The sequence below is a fragment of the Vicia villosa genome, linkage group LG3 (genome assembly GCF_029867415.1).
Source record: "Vicia villosa cultivar HV-30 ecotype Madison, WI linkage group LG3, Vvil1.0, whole genome shotgun sequence".
NCBI classification, from domain to species: Eukaryota; Viridiplantae; Streptophyta; class Magnoliopsida; order Fabales; family Fabaceae; genus Vicia; species Vicia villosa.
The window spans coordinates 163,986,872-164,004,178 of record NC_081182.1 but is presented as its reverse complement, the minus strand read 5'-3'; the positions used below and the strand labels follow the sequence as shown (position 1 = coordinate 164,004,178).

The 17,307-nt window shown below is 37.0% G+C and overlaps 1 protein-coding gene across 1 annotated transcript; it reads right to left on the bottom strand.

Annotated features, from left to right (window-relative positions):
* Positions 1–980: 980 nt before the first annotated feature.
* On the bottom strand, positions 981–1,526 carry LOC131659297 (uncharacterized). The gene has a single exon (XM_058928509.1). The coding sequence runs from the start codon at positions 1,524–1,526 to the stop codon at positions 981–983; it is 546 nt and encodes a 181-aa protein (XP_058784492.1).
* Positions 1,527–17,307: the final 15,781 nt, after the last annotated feature.

Here is a 17,307-nt window from a genome sequence, read left to right as displayed (position 1 = left end):
TAAATAAGATATTATTTATATGAGAAGGAAATCATACCAAGTTTCTAAGCTTTTCAGGTGAAGAAATGTAGTGGAGAAACGGGAAATTTGTGTGTGGTGTGAACTGTTGGTTATCTAATGATATGTATATATAAACTCTAACATGGATCAAGAGCCATTGGATAAAATAGTGTTAGAGATAAGTATACTCCCTAACCATTAGATCTCTCTCTCACACATGCAATGTCATGATTACAAGAAAGAAATATCATGATATTTTTAGTTTCTAATAATTTAAATTAGTATTTTAATCACTCTATAAAGCCAACGTGCACATAATATAACTTGGGCTACAAGATTTTTTCTACTAGAGGAAATAAAAGAAGACTATTTTACACAAATAAAACTGTAAAAAAAAAAGATCCGGAACGAATAACAGTCGGACGTGCATTTTATCGAAAAATAAAAATGAATATGTTAAAATGATCTACGCGGTACGAAGTTTAATAAAACAGACTGAAAATAATCAAAATCTTAAATAAAAATACTCGGTTTAAACAAGCTCTGACAGGTAAAAGTATAACCGTAAATTGCGTTAAAAAATAAAACGAGCTTACCTACTCGCTCTATGCGTAATATGGATTAATAAAATAATCTGGTACAGATCAAAACTCAAAATATTTTGCTCGCTAATTTTCGTATAATGATGATTTGTTTCAACTGGTATGCCTGAAAACTTCTACTTAATTTTTTTGATAAAAGTGACGAATCTTTTTCATAGATAAATAAAACTATTAAAGCATCATGGAAAATATTACTAAATTTTCGATAGTGCTCCGGTATGGTTTCGACCACTCGATGTTTATTTATAGACCATTTATTAAAATTAACGATCGAAAACCTCTAACTCCCTTATTAATCTTACACCCTGATACTTATAGTTATATAAAACTATGGGTCTTACATTACTCCCCTCCTAAAAGAAGTTTCGTCCTTGAAACTTAGACGGTGTTGAAGAGCTCTGGATATTGTTCCTTTGTCATGCTTTCTAGTTCCCAAGTTGCATCTCCCGTGGCTTCGTTCCAAATTACCTTAACTAGTAGTATCTCCTTGTTTCTGAGGCGCTTTATCTTCTTATCTCCGATTTTTAGCGGGGGTACCTCAAATGACAAGTTTTCCTTCAACTGGATGTCATCGGATGTGATCACATGCGAGGGATCTGGAACATATTTCCTTAATTGAGATACATGGAACACATCATGAATTTTCGATAGTACCGGTGGTAGTGCAATTTTGTATGCAACTTTCCCAATCCTCTCTGTGATTTGGTATGGTCCAATAAATTTGGGGGTCAGTTTTCTCGCCTTTAAAGCCCTACATACACCGGTGGTTGGGGTGACTCGAAGAAATACATGTTCTCCTTCCTCAAACTCCAAAGGCCTACGACGCCTGTCTGCATGGCTCTTTTGGAGATCTTGGGAAACTTTCATTCTTTGCCGAATCATCTTAACTTTATCGGTAGTTTGTTGCATCATCTCTGGTCCCATTATCATATTTTCTCCATCTTGATACCAACATAATGGAGTCTAGCATCGCCTTCCATAGAGAGCCTCATATGGGTCCATCCCAATGCTTGCATGAAAACTCTTATTGTACGTGAATTCTATCAGTGGCAAGACATCATCCTAACTTCCTCTGTCATCCAACACACACGCTCTTAGTAAATCCTCTAGTGACTGGTTAGTCCTTTCCGTCTGGCCATCCGTTTGTGAATGATATTCCGAGCTTAACCTTAACTTAGTACCCAATGTGACATGTAGTGTTTTCCAAAAATGGGAGGTAAATTTAGGATCCCGATCTGACACAATGCTCGCTGGTACTTCGTGAAGCCTCATAATCTCGACAATATAAATCTCAGTTAGCTTCTCAGTTGTATAAGTCGTCTTAACGGGTAAGAAGTGAGCAGACTTTGTCAAACGATCTACTATAACCCAGATTGAGTCATTTTTCCTCTTAATTTTTGGTAGACTAGTGATAAAGTCCACTGAAATTCTGTTCCACTTCCATTATGGTATGTCTAATGATTGATAATGCATAATTACTCTTTCTGCTCAACGCATCCGCTACAACATTCGCCTTTCCCGCTTGGTATTGTAGTGTGAAGTCGAAATCCTTGAGTGTTTCCATCCATCTTCTATGCCTCATGTTCAACTCCTTCTGGTCAAAAAGATATTTCAAACTTTTATGGTCACTGAACACGATAAAAGTACATCCATAAAGATAATGTCTCCAAATTTTCAAGGCAAAGACCATTGCGGCAAGCTCTAAGTCATGGGTAAGGTAGTTCCTTTCATGAGTTTTTAATTGTCGTGATGCATATGCTACTGCTTTCTTGTGCTGCATTAGCACACATCCGAGTCCTTGATGTGATGCATCACAATAAACCTCATAAGGTTCATCTGGTTGTGGTAAAACTAACACTGGTGAAGTCGTTAATCGCTCATTTAGCAATTGGAAACTGGTTTCAGACTTCTCAATCCAAGCGAAAGGTTGATACTTTCTTGTAAGTTGTGTCATCGGTGCCACAATCTTTGCAAAACCCTCAATAAATCTTCGATAATGACCAGCCAATCCTACGAAACTTCGTATATCTGTGATCGTCTTTGGTTGTTCCCACGCAAGTACGGTCTCAATTTTTCCTGGGTCCACTGCTATTCCCTCTTCTGATATGACATGGCCTAGAAAATTCACTCTTTCTAACCAAAATTCACACTTTGAAGGATTTGCATACAACTTCTTCTCACGCAACACTTGTAAAACCAACCGAAGATGTTCTTCATGCTCCTCCTTGTTTTTCGAATAAATGAGTATATCACCGATGAAAACTACCACAAACTTGTCCAAGAACGGGTGGAAAATTCTATTCATGTAGTCAATAAAAATGGCAGGTGCATTCGTAACTCCAAATGGCATTACAAGGTATTCATAATGCCCATAACGTGTACGAAATGCCGTCTTTAGAATGTCTTCATCTCTAACTCTGATCTGATGGTAACCGGACTTTAAGTCAATCTTTGAAAAAACGGCCGCCCCCTTTAACTGATCCATCAAATCATCGATTCGTGGTAAGGGATACTGGTTCTTAATAGTTTCCTTATTAAGCTTCCGATAATCTACACATAAGCGTGAACGTCCATCCTTCTTCTTCACCAAGAGGACTGGCGCTCCCCAAGGGGACACACTTGGCCTGATGAATCCCTTCTCTAATAAATCTTCTACTTGACTCTTTAGTACTACTAATTCCGCTGGTGCCATTCGGTAAGGGGAATCCGAAATCGGTCCTGTTCCAGGATGTAGGTCTATAAAGAACTCCACTTCACGTACTGGGGGAAATCCTGGGATCTCTAATGGGAATATATCTTGGAATTGTTGAACCACGCGTACATTCTTTGTCTGAATGTCTGGTTTACTTCTATGTTGTATAGTGACAAAAACTCTTGAGCTCCCTCCCTCAATGTCACTCCAAGTTGGTTGGCAGACAAGTATTTAACAACTCCAGGTTCAGGGAAGAATACCATCTTGCAAGCGCAGTCCAAGATGACATAGTGATAGGATAACCAATCCATCCCGAGAATGATCTCGAGTGACGGTAAGGGTAAGAAAATTAAATTGACCAAAAATTCTCTATTTTGGATGACTACTAAATAGTGTAAGCATGTTTGTCATACCCCAAAATTTGCCCATACTATTTCTCTTATACAAATTCAAATCAGTACATAAAGCTCCAAGACACACTCTCCTATACAAGGCTCTGAAACTAGGGTTAGGTTTATTCAAAGGAAAATCAGTGAATCAATGGCTCCAAGGCATCCCATATGGCTTAATATATCTCACATTATCTCTATGACAAGTATCAAGTCTCAATTCAAAGGATTGGTCACTCAATTGTTCAGTAAGTCAACAGTCGACTAGGTCAACCTAAAATTCAACTGAACTTTGACCAGCCATAACTCTCACATGGAACATCAGAAATTTTCCATTCATAGCTCATTTTGAAGGAAATTGAATTCTCTACAAATTTGTCTCTCACATGCCAAGTCTAGAAATGCTTCATTTGGGAGATATGGACCAAAACATTATAAGTCCTTTTCAAAATTCAACAAAAAGTCACTTTTTTCAAAAGGACACACAAGGAGTATGGAAACTTATTTTGATATAAGACCAAAGACACTGGTTAGGGGACTCTCTAAGGTTTCCAAAAAGTCCACAAGCTTGAAAAAATATTGAGATATGAAGAAATGGCATGGTGTACAAGTTCACCTATTTTCAAGGGTGTACAAGAGAAAAAAAGCCTAAAACTCAAAATATTTCTAAATGGGCTTGCATTCTTTTTGTTCTACCCTCATTATAGGCCCATCCACGTGCTAAAAACAAAGACTTTTTATTTTTACAATTTTTATTAATTATTTTATGATTTTAATTCATTTAAATCATGATTTAATCATATAAAATATGAAAATAATGAAAGATTTGATTTTTACTTCAATTTTAGGTCAAGGAATCAATCAATATATTCCCCTAAATAAATCAAATTCGTGCAAATGCTAATTAAAAGGATATTGGATCAATTTGGCCATAATTAGCAATATTCACAAATCAAATTTTCCAATTGACAAATCAAAGATTCAATGAGATTTGTTCATATTATGTTGCCCTAATCATTCCTCTATAAGTATATGATCAATCCAGAGTACAAGGGTTCAGAAAGATTGCTGCAAGAACCCTAGGTCCGAGACAAAAAATTGAAGAAAATCTCAAACTTCAATTCTTTGTTACAAGGTGTTTCAAAGTGTTTGGTCGATCCTAACTCACTCCGGACCTCCAAGGGATCTTTCTCAATCATTCTTAGGCCTTAAAGCATCAAGAATCAAGCACTGTAAGTCAATTTTAGTCGATTCTTATTCTGGCTCGAATCCATTCATTCATGCATCATTGATCAAAATTATATGCGTATTCATGTTTCTTATATTGATATCAATGTTTCTGGAAAGTTTGGTGAGTTTTGAACATGAGATTCCTGATCTACCATGTTAGGGTTCATGAGCTTAATTTAGGGCTTTTTGTTCAAGCCAAAATTAGGACAAACAAGTGGCATATTCGAATTCAGGGGATCTGGACGATTCGAATGGACATGTCGTGAAATATTTTTGTATAGGTTTGCCCCTATTCGTTATTTTGCAGGGATGAAGAAGATGTATTACAACGCTTTTGGTAAAAAAAATGCAGTTAAAATTAGAGGCGAGAGGAAGAAGACGACGAGGTGTCGTCTCTGGATTGGCTGATTCAAATTGGGTTCGCGCGCGTTTTGGTTTTGTTTGCAGATGGATCACGTGCAACATGAAACACGCGTTAGCGTGCACCTTCACTCCATTAGCCCTCAGATCTCGTTAATGCTTCATCCAACGCCTCAGGTCATGCAGGTCTACCATGGTCATCATGCGCATGCCACACTGGATCCAGCTGAGTGTTTTGCAATTTTTTTTATTTTTAGTTACATCTCTTATTTATTTATATTTATATATATATATATATATATATATATATATATATATATATATATATATATATATATATTTGTTTTATTTGTATTTTTTACTAATAAATATAATTTTCATAAATCCTTTTACTTTTTACATATAATAATAATAATATTTATTTATTTATATTATATTTATTATTTATTTTCTTTTACATTATTTAATTTGATTATTTTCTTAATATGTTTTAAATTAGATAATTTTTTTTTAAATATCATTAATAATTCCTATTTATTTTATTTTTATTCATAAAAACCATAAAAAATGTTTTTACCTGATTTTATTCCCTTTCTTCGATTTAATTAATTAGGTTGCGAAACCAATAATTAATTAAATCGATTGTGTTACTTTACTCAATTTACGTCCGAATTAGGGTTTACGAGAATTAACCCTACACTAAGAATATTTCTTTTCTGTGCCTTTTCAGGGTTGACTTTTCAGACGCTTACGCGCCTATCAAGATCCGAAGCTAAGTATTAAATTTAATTTTTAAGTCTATTTTGTTTCCTTTTATTTCAGGGTTCACCCTTTAAATATGAACTCCGCATACACTCACATCTATTTTCTGCCTCTGCCTTTGCCATTCTTCAGGGTTAACCTCGAGGCTACCTCCGACTGTCAACCATATCAGATCAAATTCAAAGCTAAGTGTCTAGTTATTTATTTTAATTTCTTTTATCCTTTTATTTTTTATTAGGGTTAGTTATGTTTGCCTCTGAACCGATAATGCACTCACCCTACTATTGCTTCTTATTTTTCCCACCTTTCAGGGTTTGCCAAATGCCAAATCTTGAATAGTCGGTAACCCCAAACCCTGATCTTAATTATTACTTGTGTTAGACCTATAGCATTATTATCCCGCTGGTTTCAATTTCCCTTCCCCTCGCTGGTTTCATTTTCCCTTTCCCCATTATTATTTTAATTGTTAATATTAATTGTTGTGGTTAGTAATTCTAGGGAGTGCAAGCCTGTAATCAACTTAGAATAATTAACTATAAGATAAATAACTGAATCAAATCACGTGATTGTTGCACCCACGCACACTTTTGGGGTAACCTCTCTGTTACCTGTTGCCTTGTTGCCTGTTGCCTGGTGTTTTTTGTAGAATAGCCATGTCCCTTGAATACGAGGATACCTCAGCCATGTTTCCTCGATTATGCAAAGGTCATACGACCCTAATGATGCTGCCTTCGGTACACCAATATGACCTCGACCCTCGAAAGTTGCCTACGAAAAGGCTGAGGTATCCTCTGGCTGCCTACGAAAGGCTATTCTGGTTCTTCCCTTAGACTACCTGCCCTCTCTATGGCATGGGACAGTCTTATGGCGAACGAACTCTCGATGACCCTTCAACCTCCAAATGAAAGGCTTCCTGCCCTCTTATGTCATGGATAGACCCTTTCACCCTGAAAGGCTAAAAGAACGTTTTTTAAACTATAAGGTAATTTCCCCTAATTGCTTTGCCTTGCTCTAAAAACCTTTTCATATTCTTTCTCATAAACTTTCAAAAAGCTACGCTTATTTACAAGCTAAAGTCTTATTTCTTTTCTACACTTTTTTTTTTCCTTCAAAAGAGCAAAGCAATTAAGAGCCCATGGAAAACCATGGATGCAAAGGGTGCCTTACACCTTCCCTTTGCATAATTACCCCTCGAACTCAGTTTTTATTTAAAAGGTTTTTCCTGTTCTTTTAGCCTTTCTAATATTTGGATAAAATAAAAGTCGGTGGCGACTCTTGCTATCCGCGACATTTCGATAAAGTCAGTTCACCGTATTATAGAACTGGCGACTCTGCTGGGGAATTTTCTTATAAAAGAGGGGTTACCTTAAAAGTTTAGGAACACTTTAAATGTTTTCTATTGTTTGCTTTGTTTGTTTTATTTTTCAGGGGCGTTTTGGGAATTAACTGAAGGACGAGTCCTACACCCGGACTCAAGTACATCTAAGATAGGAAGTGGCATAGTCAAGGCGACCTCCTTCATGTATGTGGAGGATTGGTCAATATGAGAGTTCACGCTTAAGTTAGGCCTCTATGGTTGTTCGCATGCCTCTTTTGCATGAGAGAGGTTCGTGTGGATATTTGTAGGTGAGTCGGAGCTTAAGGACCTTTAGTTACCTTTAACCCATCTTGACTTTTAGGAATGTAGTGGGGGGACTACTCTTGATGTATGTTAAGAGCATAGTCGCTACCCGATACTACAGCTCAGATAGGTCCTTTCTCAAAAGATCATTGCATGGTATGTATGTATCATGTTCGAGGGTGCTTTAGGAGGGCTGACAATTCTGGGTAACTCGGTAGAACCTGTTGCTGATATCATCTCTATCCTTAGAAATACCTTTGGGTAAGGGTACCTCACATGATCTAAACTCCATGCAAGCCGAGCCTAAGGGAATTGTGTTACTTGTGTGAATTGTGTGACTTGTGTGACTTGTTTGTGTTTGCTACTAACCTTTGTTTCCTCGCAGGTTTTGTTGAATGGACTCGTTTGTCCTTACTATCTCACACTATGCCTAATGAACTGCATTCGCATAACATCATGACATCATGGCATCATAAGCATAACATGATTTAACTAACCCTTTCAAGGATCTTAGGAATTTAGGACGCACAATTTCAGGTGCTCTTATCAAGGACCGAATTCCGATCAAGGGGCAAGAGGATCTATTTTTCTGACCACATACCTTCCAATTCAAAGACACAGTGCCTATAAAGGGGCAAGACGATTTATTTTCCTCTAGCCATATACTTTCAAATTCAGAAGTATCCCGAATCAGAGGCGATGACCCACTCGATATGGTGAGCTTGATTCTTAAAGAAGGACGTTAAAAAACGAAAACCAAGGTTCTTCAGACGAAGCTGCGACTGATTAAATTTCTAACGTTGCTAACTAAATTCCTTAAAGATCCTTGAAAAACATTGCATTCGCATCCATAACATCGCATAACAGGTTTTCTTACGATATGTCTCTCATCCTTCCTCGCTGTTTATTTCAGCATCATGAATCTTGAACAATCTGTCAAAAATCTCCAAACTCAGAATGCTGAGTTCCAAGCTTTGATCCTGAATTTGTCCAAGGGACAAGACGAACTGAAAGCACTCCTTACCAAGAAGAAGAAGAAGAAGGGCAAGAAAACTCTGGGGAAAAGGCTTAGACCGATCTTGCAACTCAGGAATTCCGAAGCCTCTAAAGACAGTGACGAAGATGAGCAAGATGATGAAGCTAGTATCAAAACTGATGCAAAAAGTAATCATGGTTCTGCCAAGCCTTCTGAAGAACAAGAGGACTATTACCACGAGGATGAACATCCTGATGACAAGTACAAGTTGTTGGAGGAACGTATGAAAGCCTTGGAAATTCAGAAGATACCTGGACTGGATTTTGAAGATCTAGGACTCATCTCTGAAGTTGTTATACCTCCGAAGTTCAAGATTCCAACTTTTGCAAAATACGATGGAGTCTCTTGTCCTAAGCTGCACTTGAGGTCTTATGTAAGGAAGATTCAACCTCATACTACCGAAAAGAAGCTATGGACCCATTTTTTCCAAGAGAGCTTATCTGAACTCAACTCGAATGGTACTATCAACTGGAGAGTACCAACATCCGTACCTGGGAAGATTTGGTTGTTGCTTTCTACCAGCAATATCAATACAATGCGGACCTCGCACCAACTCACATGCAACTACAAAGCATGTCTAAGGGACCCGAGGAAAGTTTCAAGGAGTATGCTAAAAAATGAAGAGATCTAGCTGGAAGAGTCAAACCTTCTTTGGCTGACAGAGAGTTGGTGGATATATTTATGAGTACACTGACTGGCCCTTTCTATAGTCATTTGTTGGGAAGTTCATCTTCTGGATTCACTGAACTTATACTGACTGAGGAACGTGTCGAGAATGGGTGTCCGAAGTGGTAAGATTCAAGCTGCTACATCCTCAGGTGTTGCAAAGAAACCTCTCAATGGAAAGTCAGATTCAAATGATGTGCATGATCAGAAAAGGAGTAACCATGGCCGATCCATTGGGGCAGTTCTGATCTCCACATCGGCACCTCAAAAAGGTCATCAAAACAAGCAAGACACGCTTAGATGTCAGTTTACAAAGATCAATATGTCACTGGCTCAAGCATTACAATACCTGTTGAAGTCTGAGTTGATCACTTTAAAGGATCCCCCTAAGAATCCTAGTACTTCTGCTCGAAGCTATAATCCTAATGTAAGGTGTGCATATCACTCCGATAGTCCTGGTCATGATACGAATAGCTGCTGGACATTGAGGAATAAGATCCAAGATATGATCGACGCCGGAGAAGTTGAATTTGATCCTCCTGAGACTCCTAATATGACTGCTAATGCTGTTGATGGCTAGAAGGAGGAACTTTCAAATCATTAGTTTACTTTTCATTTGCTGATTTCTATTCTGTTTGTTTAAACACTCGACTTATGATAGACATTATTTGTTTAATAATCGTCATTAGTGCATTGCATATGCTTGTCTTGAATTAATTATTTCGCTATCACTCATTTTAAATTATATCTTTACTTTGCATATGTTTTGAGATATTCAACTCCTACTAAGCTGTAAACCTTTTAAGGGAGGATGACGAAAACGATACCGCAACCTCATACAGTATGCTTTTGAGCGGACTATGCTGACGATGTACAGGCATTGTTTCAATTCCTAAACAGTGGAGATATAAGGATGTTAATCCCTCGTTAACCCCTTTGAGCCTAAGAAGTAGAAGTTTCTTTCTTGTACTAATTAAAACCCTTGATCATAACCTGGGGCAGGGTAGTTCTCAGTTAATTTGGCTGTGCATTCTATTTTAAGAGAATCATTCAGTACACCTTTCAACAAAGGTTTCAATCACAAGCGTTCATCCGCACACATCAAAGAAGTGTGGGAGATGCCAATCAAAAGCCAGTAATGCTTCATCAATCATTAAGCAAGGCAGTCAATGTCTTTCAAAGAAAAAAAATGAATGAAAAAACATATATACAAAGAAAAGCCTGCTAAGTCAAAAATCAAAAAGAAGACTTAGGCAAAAATCAAGGCGTCCCGCTGACTGTATGCTCAAAATAGACAGTTTAGGCAAAAGTTAGGGATATCAAAAGGATGAAAGAAGAGAAGTCAATAAATTCCTGAAAAACACAATGTTGTGACTACCAAAAGGAAGAAGTGACTGCCATCTCAAAAAGTTCTCTTTGTTTGTGAACCATCATCATTATCAAAGGTGCAAATCCAAAAGTCTCTTGGAACCTGAATGCATAAGTTGAAATTAACTGAGTTTAAGACTGAAGATCATCACGAAGAGGGGTGGGTACAATCAAATTTTGAGTCATTATCCTTTGTTTCTTAAACCGTGAACCAAGCCACGTTACAACCCTTGAAAGTCCTAACTGAAGCATGGTTAGTTCGAAAGCATACTGTCGTAACAAAGGAATCCCGACTCCTTAAGGTTCACCACAAATGCTGAGTTGGTATTTCATTTTTTTACAAACACCACGTTTTTACAAATATCACGCTTTTACGTCTCATCTTTTAATGTTTTCAAAAAATCAAGACAGACGTATGCATTGCATCTCATGAATTCATTATTAAACATATTTTGCTACATAATTTCAAATGTTAGCAACAGAAAGAATTTGCACAGGGTACAACTAATGACTGGAAGTTATCCCGACAGACAAGATTACTCCGATAAGCAATGACTCCTACGTATACAAGGGGCATGGCACGCTTTGCCCAAATCAATCTGGGGCAATCAAGTCAAGATTCGAAGAATCTCTCAAGGGCGCCAAAACAATCAGGGGCATGCATCCAAATAGATCTGAAGCTACTTCCCAACCAACATGGGATATTGTCTTTTGCCTATGATTACTAGGGGCATGTCGCCCATAGTGCACGTCTCATAAAGTCCTCGCGAGGCGAATCTTGTCAAAGTCTCTACTAGCGGGGGCAAATCTATGCAAGTCCAGTTTGACATCTTGATCAATACTCAGCGGTGTGTCCTAATCAAATCCAGGAATGATAGTTACTATAATACTGGGGGCAATGTTCAAGGCATCCATGCCTTCCCACAGCTCCGATTTCACAAGATCATATCCCCACAGAGCAATTCTCAAGAAGATATCTTCAAACATACTCTCGACAAAAGACATAGCTCCCCGACAGAGTTTACATCTTCAACACGGCCGGTCCCCCGACACTTTGCTCTCCTCCAACATGGTTTATCAATATCTCTTATCCCCAGTCTGGGCACATCAAGTTACTGATCATCCCCAAGCAAGAAGTCATAAATCCCCAGCTGAGCATCTTCAAGATAAGATTAAACATCAAAATTACAATGACATGGAGATCCACCTTCTCAATCAAGATGTGTCAAATAGCATAAATCATAGTCATACGTCATAAATCATAAACATATTCATACAATTGCATACATGTTCATACATAATACATAATGCATCGCGACAAATGCGTACATAACATGCAAGGTTCTCATTTATTTTGAGAATCCCGTCACATAAACGCATTACATGCATCATGACATGGCATAAAAAACTAACTTTGCCTTTTTCAGGTTACTGCTGCAGTCAAATAAACAACTTCAAAACCTTTCAGATCTAAGTCGATACCTTGGACGGTTCCTTAATGATCTACCTTCGGATCTAAGTCGATACCTCAGACGGTTCCTTAATGATCTACCTTTGGATCTAAGTCGATACCTTGGACGGTTCCTTAATGATCTACCTTCGGATCTAAGTCGATACCTTGGACGGTTCCTTAATGATCTACCGTCGGATCTAAGTCGATACCTTGGACGGTTCTTAATGATCTACCTTTGGATCTAAGTCGATACCTTGGACGGTTCCTTAATGATCTACCTTTGGATCTAAGTCGATACCTTGGACGGTTCCTTAATGATCTACCTTCGGATCTAAGTCGATACCTTGGACGGTTCCTTAATGATCTACCTTTGGATCTAAGTCGATACCTTGGACGGTTCCTTAATGATCTACCTTCGGATCTAAGTCGATACATTGGACGGTTCCTTAATGATCTACCTTCGGATCTAAGTCGATACCTCAGACGGTTCCTTAAACAATCTACCCTCAGATTTAAGTCGATACCTCGGACGGTTCCTTAAACAATCTACCTTCAGATTTAAGTCGATACCTCAGACGGTTCCTTAAACAATCAACTTTCAAAATCTAAAAGCGGTAACCTCGGACGTTTCCGTAACGATCAACTCTCAGAGATCTAATTCCATCATCACGAACGGTGTGGACACGATCAACTGTTTCTAAATTCTAATTCAGCTACTACGAACGGTGCTGACACGACAAGAGATTTAATTCTATCATCACGAACGGTGTAGACACGATCATCTTTCAAAGATCTAATTCGTCTACTACGAACAGTAATGACACGATCAACACTCAAACAACTACTTCTCAAACACTCCAAACATAATCTAATGCATGATTTACTGGATGGCATTTTTAAGTCCATCCCCATCATACAACTGGATGGCATCTTTAAGCCCATCTCCAACAAGAGTCCCTACTTCAGCTAGGGCAAATTTCTTGGTATTCTAGTGTTCAATCATCTTCCACCTTCAAATACCGACTGGCATACAAACCACTCTACATCTTCAGGTTTAAGATAATTGAACAGGGGCAGCTGTCATACCCCAAAATTTGCCCATACTATTTCTCTTATACAAATTCAAATCAGTACATAAATCTCCATGACACACTCTCCTATACAAGGCTCTGAAACTAGGGTTTGGTTTATTCAAAGGAAAATCAGTGAATCAATGGCTCCAAGGCATACCATATGGCTCAATATATCGCACATTATCTCTATGACAAGTATCAAGTCTCAATTCAAAGGATTGGTCACTCAATTGTTCAGTAAGTCAACAGTCGACTAGGTCAACCTAAAAGTCAACTAAACTTTGACCAGCTATAACTCTCACATGGAACATCATAAATTTTCCATCTAAAGCTCATTTTGAAGGAAATTGAATTCTCTACAAATTTGTATCTCACATGCCAAGTCTAGAAATGCTTCATTTGGGAGATATGGACCAAAACATTATAAGTCCTTTTCAAAAGTCAACAAAAAGTCACTTTTTAAAAAAGGACACACAAGGAGCATGGAAAATTATTTTGATAGAAGACCAAAGACACTGGTTAGGGGACTCTATAAGGTTTCCAAAATGTCCACAAGCTTGAAAAAATATTGAGATATGAAGAAATGGCATGGTGTACAAGTTCACCTATTTTCAAGGGTGTACAAGAGAAAAAAAGCCAAAAATTTAAAATATTTCTAAATGGGCTTGCATTCTTTTTGTTCTACCCTCATTATAGGCCCATCCACGTGCTAAAAACAAAGACTTTTTATTTTTACAATTTTTATTAATTATTTTATGATTTTAATTCATTTAAATCATGATTTAATCATATAAATTATGAAAATAATGAAAGATTTGATTTTTACTTCAATTTTAGGTCAAGGAATAAATCAATATATTCCCCTAAATAAATCAAATTTGTGCACATGCTAATTAAAAGGATATTGGATCAATTTGGCCATAATTAGCAATATTCACAAATCAAATTTTCCAATTGACAAATCAAAGATTCAATGAGATTTGTTCATATTATGTTGCCCTAATCATTCCTCTATAAGTATATGATCAATCCAGAGTACAAGGGTTCAGAAAGATTGCTGCAAGAACCCTAGGTCCGAGACAAAAAATTAAAGAAAATCTCAAACTTCAATTCTTTGTTACAAGGTGTTTCAAAGTGTTTGGTCGATCCTAACTCACTCCTGGACCTCCAAGAGATCTTTCTCAATCATTCTTAGGCCTTAAAGCATCAAGAATCAAACACTGTAAGTCAATTTTAGTCGATTCCTATTCTGGCTCGAATCCATTCATTCATGCATCATTGATCAATATTATATGCGCATTCATGTTTCTTATATTGATATCAATGTTTCTGGAAAGTTTGGTGAGTTTTGAACGTGAGAATCCTGATCTACCATGTTAGGGTTCATGAGCTTAATTTAGGGCTTTTTGTTCAAGCCAAAATTAGGACAAACAAGTGGCATATTCGAATTCAAGGGATCTGGACGATTTGAATGGACATGTCGCGAAAATTTTTTTATAGGTTTGCCCCTATTCGTTATTTTGCAGGGATGAAGAAGATGTATTACAGCGCTTTTGGTAAAAAAACGTTGTTAAAAGTTGAGGCGGGAGGAAGAAGACGATGAGGTGTCATCTCTGGATTGGCTGATTCAAATTGGGTTCGCGCGCGTTTTGGTTTTGTTTGCAGATGGATCACGTGCAACATGAAACACGCGTTAGCGTGCACCTTCACTCCATTAGCCCTCAGATCTCGTTAATGCTTCATCCAACGCCTCAGGTCATGCAGGTCTACCATGGTCATCATGCGCATGCCACACTGGATCCAGCTGAGTGTTTTGCAATTTTTTTTATTTTTAGTTACATCTCTTATTTATTTTAAATTATATATATATATATATATATATATATATATATATATATATATATATATATATATATATATATATATATATATATATACATATTTGTTTTATTTGTTTTTTTACTAATAAATATAATTTTCATAAATCCTTTTATTTTATACATATAATAATAATAATATTTATTTATTTATATTATATTTATTATTTATTTTCTTTTACATTATTTAATTTGATTATTTTCTTAATATGTTTTAAATTGGATAGTTTTATTTAAATATCATTAATAATTCCTATTTATTTTATTTTTATTCATAAAAACCATTAAAAATGTTTTTACCTGATTTTATTCCCTTTCTTCGATTTAATTAATTAGGTTGCGAAACCAATAATTAATTAAATCGATTGTGTTACTTTACTCAATTTACGCCCGAATTAGGGTTTACGAGAATTAACCCTACACTAAGAATATTTCTTTTCTGTGCCTTTTCAGGGTTGACTTTTCAGACGCTTTCCGACTACGCACCTATCAAGATCCGAAGCTAAGTATTAAATTTAATTTTTAAGTCTATTTTGTTTCCTTTTATTTCAGGGTTTACCCTTTAAATATGAACTCCGCATACACTCACATCTATTTTCTGCCTCTGCCTTTGCCATTCTTCAGGGTTAACCTCGAGGCTACCTCCGACTGCCAACCATATCAGATCAAATTCAAATCTAAGTGTCTAGTTATTTATTTTAATTTCTTTTATCCTTTTATTTTTTATTAGGGTTAGTTATGTTTGCCTCTGAACCGATAATGCACTCACCCTACTATTGCTTCTTATTTTTCCCACGTTTTAGGGTTTGCCAAATGCCAAAGCTTCGAATAGTCGGTAACCCTAAACCCTGATCTTAATTATTACTTGTGTTAGACCTATAGCATTATTATCCCGCTGGTTTCAATTTCCCTTCCCCTCACTGGTTTCATTTTCCCTTTCCCCATTATTATTTTAATTGTTAATATTAATTGTTGTGGTTAGTAATTATAGGGAGTGCAAGCCTGTAATCAACTTAGAATAATTATTTATAAGATAAATAACTGAATCAAATCACGTGATTGTTGCACCCACGCACACTTTTGGGGTAACCTCTCTATTGCCTGTTGCCTTGTTGCCTGTTGCCTTGTGTTTTTTGCAGAATAGCCATGTCCCTCGAATACGAGGATACCTCAGCCATGTTGCCTCGATTATGCAAAGGTCATACGACCCTAATGATGCTGCCTTTGGTACACCAATATGACCTCGACCCTCGAAAGTTGCCTTCGAAAAGGCTGAGGTATCCTCTAGCTGCCTACGAAAGGCTATTCTGGTTCTTCCCTTAGACTACCTGCCCTCACTATGGCATGGGACAGTCTTATGGCGAACGAACTCTCGATGACCCTTCAACCTCCAAATGAAAGGCTTCCTGCCCTCTTCTGGCATGGATAGACCCTTTCACCCTGAAAGGCTAAAAGAACGTTTTTTAAACTATAAGGTAATTGCCCCTAATTGCTTTGCCTTGCTCTAAAAATCTTTTCATATTCTTTCTCATAAACCTTCAAAAAGCTACGCTTATTTACAAGCTAAAGTCTTATTTCTTTTCTACACTTTTTTTCCTTCAAAAGAGCAAAGCAATTAAGAGCCCATGGAAAACCATGGATGCAAAGGGTGCCTTACACCTTCCCTTTGCATAATTACCCCCCGAACTCAGTTTTTATTTAAAAGGTTTTTCCTGTTCTTTTAGCCTTTCTAATATTTGGATAAAATAAAAGTCGGTGGCGACTCTTGCTATCCGCGACATTTCGATAAAGTCAGTTCACCGTATTACAATGTTGAATTCACAACTAAATTCTTAGCAGATGTAGAAACTTGTAAATCAAAAAGCAGCGGAGATATCTTTATGTTCAAACGATTTGCACAGTCTAAGGAAATGAATGAATGGGTTTCCCCAGTATCAATCAAGGCAGTTAGAGTGTTACCTGTAACTTGGCATTCCTCTTGTATCACATTATTGGCCTGACCACTCTCTTTAGCGTCCATTGTAACACCCTTCTAAAACCCCCGCGGAAAATACAATAATAATCAGAGTAATCATACAGCAAAGATGTTACAGTTAATATAATAAAGAAACTCCAAGTCGTTTGTCATGCTTTATTAGGAATAATCCAAAAATATCAAAACATATGTTCAGCACAGTG

Excerpts from the sequence above, each read along its gene's own strand:
- LOC131659297 (XM_058928509.1), bottom strand. The coding sequence starts at position 1,526 with ATGGGACCAGAGATGATGCAACAAACTACCGATAAAGTTAAGATGATT.